This window comes from Pteronotus mesoamericanus, unplaced genomic scaffold (genome assembly GCF_021234165.1).
Source record: "Pteronotus mesoamericanus isolate MK-2021 breed Mesoamerican mustached bat unplaced genomic scaffold, CSHL_Meso_final scaffold_128, whole genome shotgun sequence".
NCBI classification, from domain to species: Eukaryota; Metazoa; Chordata; class Mammalia; order Chiroptera; family Mormoopidae; genus Pteronotus; species Pteronotus mesoamericanus.
In genome coordinates, this window is record NW_026555305.1 from 2,503,420 (window position 1) to 2,522,197 (window position 18,778).

Genomic DNA, 18,778 nt, shown 5'->3' on the forward strand with positions numbered 1-18,778 from the left:
CGCCACAGCCTGGGGGTCCTTCATGACAGAAATGTATTTCCTCTCACTTCTGGAGGCTGGAAGTCCCAGGTCACAGCGCAGCAGGGTTGCTTCCCGCGGAAGCCTCTCTCCTTGGCATGTGGGCGGCGGCGTCTTTGTGTCCTCACACGGCCGTCCCTCCCGCTGTGTGCGTCTGTGTCCTACTCTCTTCTTAAAGTTAGGACACAGACACACACACTGGGCCAGGTCCCACCCTAATATCCTCATCTTACCTCAGCGACCTCTTTAAAGACCTTATCTCTAAAATACAGTCCGTTCTGTCTCGAAAGAAACGGGATGGAAAAAACATGGCTGGGTTGGCCCCTCTGAGTTCTGAGTTGGGGACAACAGGAAGCTGCCATCTGTAAATATTTACCATACATTTTAAGGAAAACGGAGTCAGTCTAGGACTGAGAGAAGCAGCAGACGAGCAGGATGGAGGCAGGAAGGGACGAGCCTCGTCTGGGTGGCTGACGGGTCCTGACGCCTCAGCTCCCCGCTCCCGCTCCCCAGACTGGAGGGGGCTGTAAGGGTGGGGGTCTCCCATTCCAGGTGCAGTGAGGCCTCTAAAGGAGGCCGGGGGCAGGGCCGTAAGGTCTGGGCACTACCTCTGCCCCACACCCTCCACGGCTCCCCTTCGCTCCTAACCCAACTCCTACCTGGCCTACGAAGCCCTGTGGGTCTGGCCCCTCTTCACTCTGACCCGCCTTGTCCCATGGCTCTCTCTCGCACTCCAGTCAAGCCTGCTCCTGCCTCCAGGCCTTTGCACCCACTGTGCCCTCTGCCTGGGGGGCTCCTGGCTGCCATGTCTCCCACTCAGGTTGCAGGACAATTGTCACCTCCTCGGAGGGGGCTTCTCCGTTTGGAGCAGCACCTCTCCCCCCTCCAGCCTCCAACCTGCTGCGCAGTCTCAGCACATCCCCCGCTGGGATTTCCTTGTGCGGCCTCCTGAGGGGACGGATGGGACTTGTCTTACTCACAGCTGCACCCCTCCATCTCCGCACCCAGTAGGTGCTCCATAAATGTTTGCTGAATGACTAAATGCCCTGCCCGTTGCAGGGACTGGGAGAGGGGAAGGGAGACTGTCAATGAACACCTTCCACTCCCCGCAGGGGCAGGTCCGCCACGAACACCAGATGAGGGTGGGCGCAGCTGTGGATGATTCTTAACAATCCCGGCGACCGGAGCAGGGCCTCAAGTGCCGCGCGGCGCCAGCCCGGGGTGTTGGCGCCCCCTGGTGGAGCGCCCCGGGTCAGAGCCTGCAGGGCCGGGGCCCTGGGTGGGTTCCAGGCCTGGCCTGGCAGGGACGCAGAGCCGCCCGCAGAGGCCGCCCTTGGCTCCTGCGGCGGATGCGAGCCCGCCCTGGAGCCACATGGCGGCCACCTCCGGCCTGTCCTCAGGGCTTGACCTCCAACCCTCCGCAGACCAGGGCGTCCACTCCCTCCAGCAAAGGCCGGGAGTGAGGGCACTGGAGACCCTCGACCGGCTAAGCCCCTGAGGCCTCTGACCCCGCGGCATGACACACCAAGGCCCCAGCCTGTGCCCACGGCTGCCCGTCCTCCGAGGTTACCTGGCACACAGGTGGGGCCGGGGAACGGACGGTGACCCTGGGCATCTGGTCAACCTACAGCCGCTGACCTCACTGCACTTCGCGGCTCGCACACCCTCCCTCACCGCAAACTGGACTTCTGGTGACGTCGCTGGCCGCCTGCTGGCGGCGCCGGGCTGCCAACAGGGCGCTGGCCCTGACCGCGCGGCTGCGGGCCCACCAGGGCGCGGTCCCGGGGCCTCGGCTGACCGGACTCGCGCCCGCCCTGTGCCACAAGCGCCTCGCTGTGTGAGCGCGCGCCGGCGCGGAGCCGCAGCTTCCCACGCGCCAGCTTCGCATCCCAGCTTCGGCACCGCGGCCGCGAGGCTTGCTTGCTTCGGACGGCGGAGTGTCCAGGTAGTGGGGCCGGGATAAACTTTTTAAATTTCATCACATTCCACGTTGTGGTGTGGTGACGGCGCATTCACATCTGGAGGCTCTCGTTTCCTTCTCTCTTCCCCGCCAGAGGCGGTTTCCTCCCATAGTCTTTCATAATGGGCTGCTGCTAATTTTATCAGGGTATCGTTTGCGGAAGAAGAAAAGGATATTTCTAGTGAGGATACTTAGAAATATCACCCTTTAATAGTTAATGACTATAAGGGCTTTTAGAAATCCTTCATGTCCCTCCTCTTTTTCCCCACGTGGGTGACATCGCTGCTTTGCCGGCTGTGGCCTTGGGTGACCGCGGGTTCCCGCGCTGACATCGGTTTCCCCTGCAGAACACGGGACAGTCTGTGTCCCGGGGATGGGGACCCCAGCGAGTTGCCTGGGCGCTGGGGGCCCCAGGGAAGCGTCCTCACTGTTCTGTGCCTCTCTCTGCAGATGCTGGGGGCGCCGGGGTAGCCCCAGGTCCAGCCTCAGCAGCTGCAACCGCTGGCCCAGGGAACACAGACTTGAGGGGACCCCAGAAGGAGCTGTCTCTGAGGCCCCCTCTGCCCTCCTGTGGTGGCTGAAAAACAGCCCCCGAGGACGCTGGCTCTAACCCACAGGACACGTGACTCTGTTACCTTACAAGGAAAGCGGGCTCTGCAGATGATATTGAGTTAAGGATCTTGAGTGGAGGAGATGATGCTGGTTTGCCGCGGGCCTCAGGTGTCATCCTCCTAAGAGGGAGGCAGGAGGTTCCGAGTCCGGAGGACATGGGACAACAGAAGCAGAGGTTGGGATGACACACTTTGAAGGCAGAGGAAGGGCCACAAGCCAAGAAATGGGGGCACCTCTAGAAGCTGGAAGACGCAAGGGCATGCATGGATTCTGCCCTTGGAGCCTCCAGAAGAAACGCCTCGACTTTAGCCCATAAGAGCCACCTTGGACCCTGGACCTCCAGAACTGCGAGAGAATTAATGAGCATGCTAAAAAAATAAATTAATTAAAAAGATTTTACTTATTATTTTTACAGAGCGGAGTGGAAGGAGAAAGAGAGGGAGGGAAACATCAGTGTGTGGTTGCCTCTCAAGCGCCCCCTGCTGGGGACCAGGCCTGCAACCCAGGCCTGTGCCCTGGCAGGGAATGGAACCCTCTGGTTCACAGGCCGGCACTCGATCCACCGAGCCACACCGGCTGGGGCAGTGAGCATGCTTTTAAGCCACTCAGTTCGCGGTCCTGCGTTACAACAGCCATGGGACACACATGCACCTCCTGCCGCGGTCCCCTTGGAGCCACGCTGACACGCTCCTTCCCACCAGGCCACCCTGCCCAGAGACGAGAGGACCCCACTCCCCTCCAAGCCCCAGCAGCCGGGTCCCCAGCCTGCCAGCCCCAGGCACTCATTTTCTCCTCCCCAAATGCTCGGGGCCCCAGAGTCCCTCCGCAAAATGCCTGGGGGGGAACCGGTGCCCCTGTTCTTTCCTCCCCTCCCGCCACAGCCAGGCTGCACCCCAAACAGCCCCCGACGTCGCGCCCCCCTTCCCCAGTAGCAGCCTGGTCCGCAGGTGCCCCTCCCTTCTCCCCTGCTCACTGGCTGCACTTGGGTGGGAAATGCAGAGTTTGCAGATCAAACCCCCAGAAGCCAATTCCTCCAGCTGGCTGGAGGCCTTGAGCACAGTGAGCCCCTCCCCAAGCCTCAGTGTCCCCAGGACGCTGGCCCTGCAGCCGAGGGAGGCAGGAGGGCACCGCAGTGCACGGAGGTGGGTGGGCCGCTGAGGGGTGTCTGCTGCACAGCAGAGGCTCCTGCGCTGTCTCCCCTCCCTCCGAGCCTGCACCCAAGCCCCCCTCGGCCCCCCTCCTCCAATTAAGGGTCCTCGACACTAACCGCAGCAGTTGACTCCGCTCCTGGCCCCCCCTCCCTGACGAGGCCTTTGTCACCCTAATTGGCAATCTCCAGGCGCTTTTCTCTGACTCCCCACCCACGCCACCCTGCCCCATATCCCAGAGCCAACTATGTGCTAATTGGGCCCATGAGGGGGGGCACACAGAAAGCCCCCTCCCCTGCCTACCGTGCCTTCCTATATCAGCCCCCCACCCTAGCATCGCCCCTCAAACCCCAGAGTCCAGCTCCTGGGATGTAGGATCCAGGAGGGCACAGGAAGGACTCCGGGTCCTAATTTCCGGGGCCCTGCGCCCCCTCCTGTCCCAAGTCACCCGCTCCTCCCTAAGGCCATCCCTCCTTGTTCTGCTCTGCAGCCCTGAGCCCCCAGTCCTGGCTGCCCCTCCTCACAGATTTCGGGGGGCGCTTTCTGACCAGCACGAATAGAGGGGAAGGTCACCCCCAGATCACCCAGGCCATGCACCCCGGGGCCCCCACAGCCCCTGCGGTCTCGGAGCCCAGCCCCCGCGAGCTGTGTGCTTTTGTGAGCGGGGCAGCTGCCCACGTGCTACGCACTCTGCACCCCCGGCGGACCCGGCCCCCCAAAAGGAGGCCCAACCACAGGAGGTTCCTTCACAACCAGATCTGCAGGTGAGGGGGGAATGGGGCGGAAGGGGATGGAGCGGTGACGGGCCCTGGATCTGGGGGAGATGGGGCCCAGACAGAACTGAGAGAAGTGGCCCCCAGGGCTGGATGCAATCAACGCACAGCATGCATGTATTAAGCGCCGACGGTGTGCCGGGCCCCCAGGAGACCGAGCGGGGAACAAAGCCGAGCACACTCCTCGCCTTCCTGGACGCGTGTCCCGTGGGGGAGCCGGGCAGTAAATGATACACAGGGTGTGACAATGTGGATGAACCTTGACAACATGATACTGAGGGAAAGAAGACAGACACAAAAGGTCACGGATGGCGGCTCCCGTGTCTGAAAGGCCCAGAAAGGCAAGCACACAGGCGCAGGCAGCAGGTCCGCGGTTGGCAGGGGCTGGGGAGGCGGTGGGAGCGATTGTTAGTGGGGGGTGGCTTTCCTTTCGGGGTGACGAGAAACTCGAACTGATCAGAGGCGGCGGTTGCATGGCGGTGAATATATGAAATTGCACACCAAACTGTGTGCTTCAAAATGGCTCATTTTAAGTCATGTGAATTTTACTTCGATTTTTAAAATTATATGGTGTGCCAGGGGGCGGTAAGTGCTGCGGAGGGGTGCGGGGAGGGCTGGCATTTTCGGTGAGGTGGGGGGGAGGGGAGAGGCGGCGCTGAGGTGATGCGGGCACAGAGGCTGGCGGGGGGGGGGGGGGCGGCGTGGGGCATGGCCCGCAGGTGGCAGAGGGGAGGGCGTCGCAGGCAGGGCCCAGCGGGTGCAAAGGCCCTGATGCAGGACATCCCGGAGAAGGCCCGTGTGGCCGAGGGAAGCAAAAGGAGAAGGGAACTGGGGTCCAGGAGAATCGGGGACTGGGCTGGAGACCTCCTGCGTCCCCGGAGGGACCCGGGCTCTGAGCAGAGCTGTGGGGGGATCTGAAAGATCCCTCTGGCTGCTGGGTGGAGGACAGGCTGTACGGGGACAGGGGCGGAAAGGAGAGACCAAGCGAGGCGCAGTGGCAGCTCTGACCAGGGTGGGGGCTTGGGGCGCGGAGGCACGGTCCGACCGTGGGTCTTTCTGGAGGCAGCAAGAAACTGGCTGCTCCCGATAGGCCTTTCTAACTCCCATGCCCCGTCTGACCCCTCTCCTGCTCAAGGGCCTCCCAGGGCTCCCCGCTGCCGTCATTCGGTCTGGGGGCCTTTGCCCGGCTGTTCCCTTTGCTGAGCAGGGCCATTCCCGCAGAGTCTCCCCTCCCCTGCAGGAGTAACCCCGGTCTGAGCCCTGGCTACAGGCCAAGTACTCTGCGCTAAGGCCCCAGCCTAGGTGTTACTTAAAGTTCCCAGCGAACCTGCTCGGCAGGTTCTGTGTTTATCCCTCCAGACAGGAAGGCTGAGAGGTTTGGCCACCTGCCCGGGGCAGCCCCAGGCAGTCCCAGTTCAGGCTCCGCAGTCCGGCCTGCAGTCCGGCCCGGGGACAGCCCCTCAGGGACGTGACGGTGGTGACCGTGGTGACGATGAGGATATCAGCGATCATAATGACAGTTACAGTGGCTATCACTCATCTGACAGTGTGTGTCGGGCAGCGTTCTGAGCGCTTTGGTATTCAGTTGTAATGGTCGCTCACAAGGGGTAAGAACCATTAACCCCCCACAGCAACCCTACGGAGCAGGTAGTAATCCTCATTTTTGACTGACAAAAGCGAGGCGCAGAGAGGTAAAGTGCCTCGCTCAAGGACTTGCTTTTCTGCAAGTAGGTAGTCCTCCCATCCAGCCCAGGGCCTCGCCCCGGGAGGTCTAAGAACCAGCTGTGAACATGGGGGAGCCTGGTCCTGTCTAACCCTTGCCCCGGCACGACAACCTGCTTCCACCGGGCTGCCCAGCGCCGGCCACACCCGAAGTGCTCACACCCACCGCGGAAGAGGAAAGCACGTGTCTCCCCAAAGGGGGCCTTCTAACTCCTCTTCGGCCTCCTCAGCAGCTGCTCCAGGGCCTCTGCCATCCTTGGCGCCCATCAGGGCTCCCTACCCCAGCCCGTTCGGCCCCGCCCCCGCCCCCGCCCCGCCCAGGTTCCCGGTCTCCCGCCCACTCACGCCCCGTGCTCCCTGGGCTCACTTCTCTGCCGCACCACCCCAGCCATCCCCGCCTCCTGAGCCTGGCTCTCCCCGGGGATCCAGCCCACCCACCGGCAGCCTTGGGGGCAGCGTGGCGCCCAGTCCCCTCGGCGTCCAGCTGAGCCTGGTCAGAAATCCAGGTTGTGAAGCAAGTTCTCCTCAGCGCCTCCCAGCCACGGCCTCGTCTTCCCTCCAGGTTCCCCTGGGGCTGGCTCCCGCTGGAGACCCCTCCCACCCCTGCGTATGGATTTTTGACACTTTCTTGTGAAGCATTTCAAAACTACAGAAAAGTCAAGGCAGTTGTCTGCTGCAGTGGTTCTCAAGGGTGGTCCCAGACCAGCAGCATGACGTCTCGGCATCTCCTCGGATCGGATCGTGGTAGAAATGCAGACTCTCAGCCCTGGCTGGTGTGGCTCAGTGGATCGAGCGCCGGCCTGTGAACCAAAGGGCCGTCGGTTTGATTCCCAGTGTAGGGCGCACGCCTGGGTTGCGGGCCAGGTCCCCAGCAGGGGGTGTGCAAAATGCAACCACACATTGATGTTCCTCTCCCTCTCTTTCTCCCTCTCTTCCCCTCTCTAAAAGTAAATAAATAAAACCTTTAGACCCCCAGGCCTGCAGAAGCAGATACTTGGGGGTCTGGGACCCTGCGTTCTCACCAGCCCTCTCACCAGCCCTCCAGGTGTCCTGCTGAGAACCCCAAACCTGATGCCCACTCCGTACCATCACTTAGCCTCTGATGTCCCTCATGCCTTAGCATTCTTCCTTCATCTGTGTTTTAAAAATAGTGTAGAGCGAATTGCAAACGTCATGACTCATCCGCCCTAATGTCACTACGCTCAGTTTGTTGAAGTCGGGGGCCCTGTAGAGCGTAGAAGGTTGCGAACCTTCCCTCTCGTTCTCACCCTCCATCTCTGGCTCTAGCCCGAGCTCCAGCTCTGCCTTTCTCGTTCTCTCTCTCTCCCTGTCTTTCTCACTTAACGCGAGCTCCCATTTCTCCCCGTTTTCCTCGGGGCACCCAGAGCGCGTAACTCCCCTCCTTGGCACCAAAGACCATGTCAGAGTTGCAGCTCTCGCTAATTTACTTACGAGCCAGGTATACATATTTCTTTTTCTCGTGGTAAAACACGCAAAACATAACATTCTCCACTTTAACCGTTCCGAGGGAACGATTCGGTGGCGTTGTGTCCATTCACAATGTTTTGCGACCATCACCTCCATCCAGTTCCAGAACATTCTTATGACCCCCAGGGGAGCTGCTGCTCTCATTATCAGACCTTTCCCATTCCCCTCCCCCAGCACCTGGCAAACATTAATTTGCTCTCTGTCTCCAGGAATTTGCCTATTCTGGACATTTCCTATAAACAGAGTTATACAGTATCAGGTATGTTTTCATTAATGTGACCAACCCTCGGACCCAGGGACAGAGCGTTCCCTGCCCCTGGGCCCATTGCAGCTCCTTCCCACCAGCCGCCCTCCGACTGCCCACACCGTCCAGCGGCTTAACCAGCTTCTGAACTTGCGATCAGTAGGGCCACGTGGCTACTAACTGTGAGTCTCGCCACTTTTGCTCACATTATGCTCGGACGTTACTTTGCCAGAACTTCTGTGAACACCACAGACCGGGCGGCTTGAACAACGGAGACTTGCTTTCGCGCCATTCTGGAGGCCTGGGATCAAGGGGTGGGCAGGGGTAGACGGCTGACTTGTCCCTGTGTCCACACACGGTTCTCCCTGTGTGTCCTAACGCCAGTGCTATCAGGTTAGGAACCACCCTAATAACATCATCTTAACTTAATCGCGTCTTTGAAAACCCTATGTCCAAATGCAACCACATTCTGAAGTACTGGGGGTTAGGGCGTCAATGTGTAAATCTCAGGAGGGTCACGATTCAGCCCATCACGACTGGTGAGACCCATCAGTGTTGTTACTGAGGGGAGACCAGCGCAGCCATCCAGGGGGGAGGAGCCGGAGACTCCGGCTGGGGGTGGATGGAGATGCTCACAGGTGAGCAGATTCAAGAGCTAAGAGGAAGCGGAACCCATAGGCACTACTGTTACAGACGCACTGCTAGCCCAGAGCACTTTTTCGTGCACATTTGCATGAAATTCCTTTTTAAAAATTTTTTTATTTATTTATTTTCAGAGAGAGGAGAAAGGAGGGAGAGAGAGAGAAACATCAGTTGCCTCTCGCACACCTCCAACCAGGAATTTGGCCCACAACCCACGGCTGTGCCCTGACCAGGAATCGAACCTGTGACCTTTTGGTTAGCAGGATGATGCCCAACCCACTGAGCCACCCCAGTCCGGGCTGAAATTACTTTGTAAAGGCACCCTTTCCTTAAGACTTTTTTTTTTTTTTGCTTCATATGTTGGAACGTGGTCATAACAAATCTAAATGTCAAAAATGTACACAGTGCACAAATAGAATGGTCAGGCTCAAGAAAATGGGAACGGGGCAGGGGACCTAGCATCGAAAAGGAAACGGAGGAGGGCGTGAGGAAACAGACCGCTTCTCAGATGAAAGACAGGAGGAGACTCCCTCGCGGTCGCCCAGCTGATGCCCATCTCTCCACAGGCAGTTTGCCAAGATCGAGGCCGCCACCCAGCGCCTGGCCCTGTCCATCCTGTCCCAGGAGGCTCCTCCCCAGAGACCTTCGCCCCCAAGACCAGCCCAGCCACCTCCATCCCCCTTCCTGGGGGTGGCCCATGCTGTGGCCCCCGCCGAGGCAGCCCATGCAGGCCCCAGCCTGAGCCTCGCTGCACTGGACGCCTCCCCCCTGGACCTCTTTGATGACATCGCGCTCACCCCAGAACCTCCCTCAGGGCTGTATGACCTGCCCCATGATGCCGCAGGCCGGCCAGGCCTCAGGCAGACCCAACATCCCTGTGGCCCTCTGCCCCTGACGCTGCATGCCCTGGGGGAAGGGGAAGAGCTCCTGGCTCCTGAGGAGGGCTGGGGGGGCAGGAGGGAGACGCCTTGTGCCCACCATTCTCAGGGGATCCCCGAGGGCTGGGGAACCTGCTTCCCATGACACCCAATCCCAGCCCAGCTCAGGCCTGGACAAACCAGAGGCACCCCCATGACAGCTCTCTAACCCCCGCCTTCTGCCAGGAGTCCCCTTCCACTCCTGTCCTGGCAACTTCTGCGAAAATGACCCAAGCCCATACTCCCACCTGAGACGAGAGCCTCACCGCTGCCTCCTCCATGCAGGCCCCCTCGCTTTCCCACTCCCCCACGTTCTCCCTTCACTCTTGGCAGGCCCGTCTCCTCAGAGCCCTCACTCTAGCTGCTCTCGCGTGGCCCATTGCTGCCGAATGTCTGGCCTTGTTTCATTGATCCTCCAAGATGCATTGAGCACCTACTATGTGTTGAGGATTCAGCAGTGAATAAAACAGACATGATTCCTGCCTTTGTGGAGCTCACATTTCGGGGAGGCAGGTCAGGGGACTAACAATAGATGAGTACTTCCATACATTTTTAAGCACAAGGTAAATTTCCAATTTGAGATCCGAACGGGTGCTGTGAGGAAGATAAAACCGTGACCTTACCAAGTGGCCATTGCCATTTAACACTGGGTGTTCAGGGAAGGCCTTGAAAGACAAAAAAACGAAGCCATGTGAAGGTCTGGGGCTCCAGGCAGAGGGAACCCCATATACAAAGGCCCTGGAGCGGGCCGCTGGGGAGCTGCAGTGGAGGCCAGCGCGGCCGGAGTGGGGCGAGGCGACAGGTGAGATCTGAGAGGTTGACTCAGGTGGTGAAAAGCAGGCGGTGAACTGGGGAGGACTTTGGATTTTATTCCAACGATGACGGGAAGTTCTCTCCCTCTCTCTCAGCCCCATTTCCAAGTACAATGTCTACATACTGTGAACACCACCCTAGGAGGCAGGTGCTGTACAGCTGGGGAAACTGAGGCTGCAGAGACGGGGATGCGGAGACTTAAGCTCCAGGCTTCATCGCGCCCTGAACCTTTACTGCAAAGTGCTTCTTGGGTCGCTGTAAGTTTCGGCCCAGCCAAACGGGCCAGGGTGGGAACCCCGGGCCCTCCCGGTCTGTCCCGGCCTCAGCGGTCGGGTCCGAAGGGTGCCGCCGACCGCCAACCACCTCCCCAGCTGGAGTGCGCGGTCTCCGCGTTCTCCGCGTCCACCGCGCCTCTCCGCCGGGCCCGCCACTCACACCTTCTGCCGCTACTCATTGGTCTGAAGCGCCGCTTTCCCGCCCAGGGCGGAGCAGCGGCACTTGCGGATTGGCTGGGAGCGGGGGCCGGGCCGAGCTGGGTGAGCGCCGATTGGGTGGCTCCGCTAAAGTCAGCGGCCCGCGACCGCGCCGGGGTTAAGCCGCCTGCCGCGACCCTAAGAGTGGCCGCGGGCCGGGAACCGGGTAAGAGGACGTGAGCGGCGCAAGCCCGGGCTCTGAGAGGTGAGTGACTCCAGGACTCACCTGCGGAAGCGGTGAGCCGCGCTCGAACCCTGCGCCTTCCGGGGAAGGCCCGCCCCGGCACTGGGGGACACCGACTTTGCCACTCCGTCGGTGGGGGAGCTGAAGGCTGGCGGGACGTCCCGAGCCTGTGTCACACAGCCAAGGGCGGGACTCCCGCCGGGCCCACAGAGCTGGCTGGCCAGGGGCCTCCGCGTGCCGTCCCCGTCCCTGTGTTCTGCGCCAGGTTTCTCCTCTTCCCTGCAGGGTAGGTGAGTTTGACCCCCGTGACTCCGAGGGGGAAACTGAGGCTCAGACAGCACGACAGTTGTCCGAAGTTATACAGCTCGGAAGTCCGGTCTGCAGGGCTGAGCCCACCCCCCCGCCCCCGAAGCCATGGGGGGATCTAAGCATCGCCACCCGCCCGCCTCGGTTTGTGCCCACTTTGGGCCGCCCCTCCCTGTGGTAGTCAGAACGGAGACGAACAAGGACCAATCGCTGATCTGGATGATGAGGAGCAGGGGACTCAGCAGCTCAAGGCCGAAGAGCCCCGAGCAGGGTTATCTCATCATAGTTATTAAACAGGAAAAAGAACGAGGGTGGATAGGAACACACTCAAAGCAAAAAACAAATGTTATCAGTCACGTGCACTCCCAGCTATTTAGGGCTCAAGTGTTTCTATAACCAAGGCCGTTCCTTGCCTATAGTGCACTCCAAGGAACACGCAAGATACTTCACTTGTTGGCGGCGTGTCTTCCAAGACACTCTGCCTGCCAGCTTGCCGGTCATGCCAGGGTGAACGTGTGTCTATGTTCCCCTTCATGTCGCCAGACTCATGCATGCAAACGGCTCACTTCTCAAGGCCTCCCTCCGCACCTCCTCCTCGGCCTGGGCCTCCCCCGAGCCGCAGGTCCGGCCCGGCCCCTCCCGGCGCTCCCCCACGGCACCCCCACGTCTGTCTCCAGCGCAGGCCCCCTCCCCACAGGCACACACTCCCCTTTGCCCAATTTCTCTTCTCCCAAAAACCAATTTCCCTGCCAAGGTCCCCAGTTAATTCCTGCCGCCCCAAAACCTGCGGGGTCTTCTTCGTTTCCTTCCCCCACGGCCAGTCCCACCCGCCCCCTGAATCTCTTGGTCCTGCCTCCTCCTCCCCGTGCTGCTGCCTGAACGGGAGCCCAGGACTCACCGTTGCCCCCTGGACTCCATCCCCAGCTTGCCCCCACCCTAGCACACCCTCCACCCCGACCCCCGCCTCGGCCTCCAGTCCAGCCTCACAGCCAGTGCGGCCTCCCCGTTCTATTTTACATTTTGACGGCTTTTAATGGACGTATACCATATATGCAGAAAAGGGCACAAATCGCAGATACACAGGTCAAAATAACTCTTCACAAAGTGAACGCTCTGCCGGAGACATCATCCAGACCCAGGAGTCAAACACTCCCCGCACCGCAGAAGCCACCATACCTCCTTGTCCCTGACCCCCGTCAAGGATAACCATGATCATCATTTTAATGCTAGACAGGTTTTTCCGGGTTCCATCTTTACGTATTTATTCCTGATGACAACCTGTATACACAGCCTGTTATGCACTGAACATTCAACAAAGACAGAACATTACACAGTGACAATCAGATCCTCCAAGGCTGTCCTCAGTGACGTTCCTCGCCTCAGGTCCCCGCTGCTCTCATGCCGGCCAGCGAGAGTAAACAGAGATGGCTGCTGTGCACAGACTGTGTTTCCTCCTTTTTGGGGGGTGCACATGGGAGCACCGCTATACACAGTGTTCTGTGCTTTCCCCTCCCTGCACCGGTAACATCTTTTGAACACCTTTCCATATTGCTCTTGAAAGCGTTTCCTTGTCGTTTCTCCTGGCTGCAAAGAATCCCATGGCATGGATATACCATGACTTGCATAACCAGCACCCCAACCTCGGGTGCTTCACTTCACTCCGGGTGGAGGGAGCTGCTTGTGCAAAGGCGCCGAGGTGGGCCACGGCTGGGCAGCGGCTGCAGGGTCCCCAGGGCCCCCAGCGTCCCCAGCGTTGGGGAGGCGGGAGACAGGGGAGTAAGGGGTCAGCTTTGTCTTTTCAGAAAGACTGTTTCCTCTCTCTGTTCACGTCCTCCTGGAGAATCCCCCGACCCTGCCTAGACAGATCAGTTTCCCTAGAAGCCCCAGTGCACAGCATGGTCGTAATTATGCGATTAATGAACCTGGTGTGGTTTTGCTTCCATTATATTTTATTGAGATAAAATTCACATGGCATAAAGTTCGTCATTTCAACTAGCCACCGGTTCTTAAATTCCAGGTGTCACTCACATGGAACATTTTCTGTGGTAGACATGCTGGTTTGAAAGAATAAGTGTAAACACCTGCGTGTACACAGCACCCCGCTTAACCCCTCCCCCGGAGGGCCAGCCAGGTTAGCCCAGTGGACCTGCCCTCCCCTGGGTCCCCTGGGTCCCCTGGGTCCAAGTAAATGAAGGAATAAATGGGCGAGCCACATAAAGGTAGGGAGCTGCAAACAGAATCTCGGCTGGAACGCTATCTGAGAGCCAACTCAGGGACCCAGGGGCACAGGGACGCAGCTGGAACATGCCAAGACTGGAGGAGCCCAGGACCCCAGACGCTCTCGCGGGGAGGCGGGCAGGCCTCCCGTCCCTGCGGGACCCTGGGCAAGTCACCCTCTGCCTCTCAGCGCCTCCCTGTGGGAGGGCTGTTGGGGGGGGGCAACTCCACCAGCCCCGCCCTTACTCTTTCTAATTACGGTAAAATACACATAACATTGAATTTGCTCTTTTAAAGTGTACGTTTAACTGGCATTTGGTTACCTTCCTGACATGCAACCATCATGCTGTCTAATCCAGAACGTTTTCATGTCCCCAAAGGCCTTCTACCCGTGAGGCAGTCCCTGCTCAATCCCGCTGCCCGCCCCAGCTCCCCCAGCCACCAGGGTGTCCGCTGTCTCTATGGACTTGACCGCTGTGGCGTGTTGAACGCATGGACTCCTACGTCGGGTGGCCTTTAGTGACAGGCCTCTCCCCGAGCTTGCGTTAAGGCCCACCCACGACGTAGCGGGTGTCAGTGCCTGCGTCCTTTCTGCGGCTAAAGGCTGCTCCGCCGCACTGTCTCCAGCCTTTCCTCCTAAGACCTGGAAGGGAGTGCAGCTGGCTGCTCACACGGGGCTGAACTGAGTTTCGGATGCCAAGAGGGCGAGCTGAGCGGAAGGCTCCCGGAGCATGGCCGCTCTGCCGGTCAGGGCCTGCGGAGGGAGGAGGCGCAGCCCAGGAGAGCTCGGCTCTTGTTTCCTCAGAAATCACATCCCGCTCCCTGTGTGACTGGCAGCTGGCCCTTGGGCGGGTCACATCGCTGCTCAGGGCTCCGTGTCCCCTTGGGGATGGGGTGAGGGTCACAGTTGGAGCCTGGGATGTGATGGGACAGTCGGTAACAGAGATGGCAGAAATCTGCATGCCCTTACAGAAAGGGGAAGGCTTCCCAGGGCTCCAGGGCAGCAAGGCTGGGGTCTTGGGGATGGACGGGGTCAGAGGAGACTTACTGGAAACGTGACCTTCTGGCTGAATAGGACACGTTAGGAAGAAGTGCGTTCCAGACCGGGGGAACAGCAGGTGCAAAGCCTGCAGCTGGGAAGAAGGGGTGCGGAGGGCTCTCCTGGGTCTAAGGGCGTGGACCCCGGACCTGCAGAGAAACCACACACACGCCCTGACTCCGCCCCTCCACCCCTCTGCCCGCCCCCAGGACATGGCGGCTGCGAAGTATGGCCTGGGCCGCATCCTCCCCGGGTCATCCATCCTTTTCCTGTGCGACATGCAGGAGAGTTTCCGCCACCGCATCGTTTACTTCTCCCAGGTCATCTCTGTGGCTGCCCGCATGCTCAAGGTACAGGTCCCTCCTCCCTCAGGCCAGGGGCTTAGCACCCTCCACTCTCGACCGGGGGTCTAGCCCTCTCCTCCCTCGGACGGGGAGGGGACCCCGCTCTCGGGCTCAGGCCTTTCTTCCCCGTCCCCGGCACAGGTGGCCCGGCTGCTGGAGATGCCAGCCGTGCTGACAGAGCAGTACCCACAAGGCCTGGGCCCCACGGTGCCTGAGCTGGGGGCCCAGGGCCTGCGGCCACTGGCCAAGACCTCCTTCAGCATGGTGCCCGCGGTGCGGCACGAGCTGGAGGCACAGCCTCAGCTGCGCTCTGTGCTCCTTTGTGGACTCGAGACCCAGGCCTGCATCTTGGTAAGACCCCCCCGCCCCCGCTGACCCCTGGGGACCCCCACTCTCACCTGGGATCTCCCCATCCTAAAAAGGACATCCTTTCCTGACTCAGAACCCTCTGTCCTCCCAGCACGACACCCTTCCTGACCCATGACCCCCTCCAGACGTGAGACTTGCTCCTCACTCAGGACCCTTCTCTACCTGAGGTGCTTGTCCTGCCCTAAGATCCTGTTGCAACCCGGGGGCTTTCTGCCCTGCTCTGAGCTCCCTTGACCCCCTCGCAGCATCTAAGTTCCTCACTCGGGTCCCCTGTCCTTGTCGGGGGTCGGCCCCGACCTCTCTCTGCCCCTAGAACACGGCCCTGGACCTCCTGGACATGGGGCTGCAAGTCCACGTGGTGGCGGACGCCTGCTCCTCCCGCAGGTGAGAGGGTCCCCCAAGGAGCGGGTACGTGTGATGTGGACGGGACTCCCAGGAAGAACCAGGGCTCTGGGCGTTAGGGCCACAGCACCGACGCCTCCCTCCCTCTGCAGCCAGGTGGACCGCCTGGTGGCACTAGCCCGGATGCGACAGAGCGGCGCCTTCCTGTCCACCAGCGAAGGGCTCATTCTGCAGCTTGTGGGTGATTCCACACACCCCTGCTTCAAGGAGGTACTGGCCCCCAACCACCCACCTCTCATGCTCCTCCCTGGCAAATGTCTTCTCAGCACCCACGACGGCCTTGCAGAATACATCCGGGAACACAGAAGGCTGCTTCCTCCAGGGGGGCCTAAATCCTTACGGGGAGACAGCCTGTCAACCATAAATCAATGACAGGAGGAGCTGATGGCAGGCAGGGAGGGACTGGGGAGAGACAGATAGAGCGGCGGGCGGGGAGGCCTCCTGGAAGAAGGTGACTCTGGAGCAAAGTGAGGCCTGAAGGGAGCCAGGCAGACACGGGAAAGAACAGGCCAGCAGAGGCCCCATAGGTGGGGCCTCTCGACCCTCCGTCTCCCTCTGCGGCCTCTGGCGCTCAGGCCTCGCCTCCAAGCCTGTCGCCCAGTGGCTTCCTAGCACCCAGGTCTGACGGGGTGGTGCCCACTGCTGCACACCCTTGGCCTGCCAGGTCACAGGACATGCCCAAATTTGATATTCCTGGCTGCCTGCGCTCCGCCCTTCCCTCTCCTCTTGGTTCAGTCGAGCACTTATTGAGCACCTGCGGTGTACCAGCCACTGTGGCGAGTCCTGGGGCCACGGCAAAGCCAATCAGTATCCCGTTACACACTGTGGCCCGCAGCTGGGAAGGGAATGAGCAGTGTGTGCGAGAAATAAGCTAATAGGCAAGAGGGAAGGCCCTCCCCGGGGCGGGGGTGGGGGGAGGAACAGCCAGCCATCCAGAAAAGTGTTCCTGGCAGAGTGACCAGCTGGGGCAGAGGCCTGGTGGTGCAACAACTTGCCTCAATCCAGCAACCGTAACAGGGCCCCCGGGGCACAGGGTGAGTGGGGAGGGGCGGAGGCAGGGAGGAGGCAGGCCGTGTCTTCCCAGAGATTTGGGGTTTTAGCCAGGGGCAGCCGCGGGGGGCCAGTGCAGGGCGTTGGCTCTGGTCGGGTCTGCGGTTAGGCAGGTGTCAGGAATGAGGGGCACCAGAGGGCATGCAGTGGGGATGCAGGTTTTTCTTATTTTTGTTTACTTTCGGGAGGCAGTCATGGGGTCCCCATGGGCACAGTGTGGGGCTTCGGGAGAAGGCCCCCGGAGGGCGGCTCCAGGGTATCGTCTACAGGTGGGCTGAACTACGAGATTGAGAGGTCACACGGAGAGCAACCTCTCAGAGGCCGTTGGATAAATGAGTCTGGAGCTGAGGGGCAAGGCATGGAATTGGGAGCTGGGGGATGGGAGAGTTGAGATGACTTGCAAAGCAGGTGCAGAGAAGAAGCCCCAGGACAGAGCCCATCCCTCTTAGTAGCCCAAGCCAGCAGAGCAGACCAAGATGGAAGGTGATGAGAAGCTAACTCACGTGGGTGTGCTGAAAGGGAGCCCCCAGGAGAAGTTCCAGGAAGAGGGAGTTGGTTTGGCCATTTGCTGTCAAGAGGGAAAGGGAGATGAAGAGGGAGAAATATCCCTCAAATGTGCCCTGGAGACGGGACCCTGAACCGTGCCTGACCCCTCTCTTCCCTCTACAGATCCAAAAGATCATCAAGGAGCCCGTCCCTGACACCGGGCTGCTCGGCTTCTTCCAAGGCCAGAATCTCCTCTACCCCTGAACTCCTACTCCTCATTGAGGGGAGACCTCCGTCCCTCTTGGCTCTGAGGCCTCCGTGGAAGCGCTCCGCCCCCCATCCGTGGATCCCAAGAGTGGTGCAATCCAACCGGGAGTACCGCCCCCTCAGGGAGGGGAGGCGGGGACTGCCTTGCCATTGGGTGACAGTTCCCGGAAATGCAAATGTAACTCCTGGAAGCTGGATGACCGTTGGTTGGGCTGGGCAGGAGGCGGGGCTCGGCCCCGGGCCACTTCACGCCGGTGGGAAGAGGGGGAGGGAGTGTCACAGGCTGTGTGGGACCCGGACTCGCGGAATAAACATTGATGTAGCTGTGGACCAAACCATTCTTGGATTTGGGGGGTGCCCCGGGGGCGACTTGGGGCTGTGGGTGGGTGGGGGGGAGCGGGGTCCCCAGCAGGTGGGGAGGGGGAGGGGCCTCCCAGCCGGCGCGAGGCAAAGGCGAGGGCTGGCCCTATCACATCTGCGCTGCAAAGAACTGACGGCAGGGTCGCCCAGCACGCTGCCGGCCGCCCCCCACCAGCGCGCGCACGCCCAGCCCAGCCGGCCGCAGACACGCGCTCGCTCGGCCTCCCCCGCCCGGCCCCCGACTCTGCTGCCACCCCAGAAGCCCCAAGGGTCCCTCATCCGGAAAGTGAGGTGAGCGAGGCCGGACTCGGTGTGAAGGGGGAAACTGAGGCACGGGGGACATGGGCACGGGAGGACGGAAGAGACAGGCAGACGGATGAATGGATGAACAGATGGGAAGGACGACAGGCAGCTTCTCCTGAGGGGTCCCTGCGCTTCTGAGACGCACGAGTCAGGGGATCCACATGGGGGCTCCCAGAATTTTGCAGTTCCCCTGGAAACCTGGGAGTCGGGACTCTACGGACCCCCGCACCCCGTCAAGGTCCCTTAGCCCCCTGAGATTCAAAGTCCTTGCTCCCCACCCCACCTCCAACCTTGAGGACCTAAGAAGGCAACCTCTGAGTCCCCCGAGAACCCAGGCGCCAGATCTTACAGCCAGCCACCCCCACTGGGGAATCAGAGACCCCCAGCCCTGGACCCCAGACTCCTCCCAGAAAGCTCGGACCCAGGCATCAGAGCACCCAGTACCCCCTCTCCCCAGGAACCTAAGAGTCCCAGCCTCCCTCTTCCAGGAGCCCCTAGGACCAGGCGTCAGCACCCCCGGCCCCCGCCTTCCGGATCCAGGTGTCCCCCATCCTCACCCCCCAGCCTGAAGCCTCGCGTCTCGGAGGCCGCGGCTCGCGTCGCCATGGCAACAGGAGTCTATTTTGCACTGGGAACACTCA

At 60.7% G+C, this 18,778-nt stretch overlaps 2 protein-coding genes across 2 annotated transcripts; both read left to right on the top strand.

Annotated features, from left to right (window-relative positions):
• Positions 1-4,329: 4,329 nt before the first annotated feature.
• On the top strand, positions 4,330-9,630 carry CUNH19orf85 (chromosome unknown C19orf85 homolog). The gene is made up of 2 exons (XM_054588148.1): positions 4,330-4,502; positions 9,174-9,630. The coding sequence occupies exons 1-2, from the start codon at positions 4,330-4,332 to the stop codon at positions 9,628-9,630; spliced, it is 630 nt and encodes a 209-aa protein (XP_054444123.1).
• A 1,272-nt stretch (positions 9,631-10,902) lies between these two features.
• Positions 10,903-17,796, top strand: ISOC2 (isochorismatase domain containing 2). Its single transcript, XM_054588201.1, has 6 exons — positions 10,903-11,015; positions 14,766-14,906; positions 15,042-15,251; positions 15,583-15,653; positions 15,764-15,881; positions 17,391-17,796. The coding sequence occupies exons 2-6, from the start codon at positions 14,769-14,771 to the stop codon at positions 17,469-17,471; spliced, it is 618 nt and encodes a 205-aa protein (XP_054444176.1). The 5' UTR covers positions 10,903-11,015; positions 14,766-14,768; the 3' UTR covers positions 17,472-17,796.
• The last annotated feature ends 982 nt before the right edge of the window (positions 17,797-18,778 follow it).

Coding starts and splice junctions, on each gene's coding strand:
- CUNH19orf85 (XM_054588148.1), top strand. CDS start 4,330: ATGCACCCCGGGGCCCCCACAGCCCCTGCGGTCTCGGAGCCCAGCCCC. Junction 4,503..9,173: donor CTTCACAACCAGATCTGCAG/GTGAGGGGGGAA, acceptor ATCTCTCCACAG/GCAGTTTGCCAAGATCGAGG.
- ISOC2 (XM_054588201.1), top strand. CDS start 14,769: ATGGCGGCTGCGAAGTATGGCCTGGGCCGCATCCTCCCCGGGTCATCC. Junction 14,907..15,041: donor TGGCTGCCCGCATGCTCAAG/GTACAGGTCCCT, acceptor TCCCCGGCACAG/GTGGCCCGGCTGCTGGAGAT. Junction 15,882..17,390: donor CACACCCCTGCTTCAAGGAG/GTACTGGCCCCC, acceptor TTCCCTCTACAG/ATCCAAAAGATCATCAAGGA.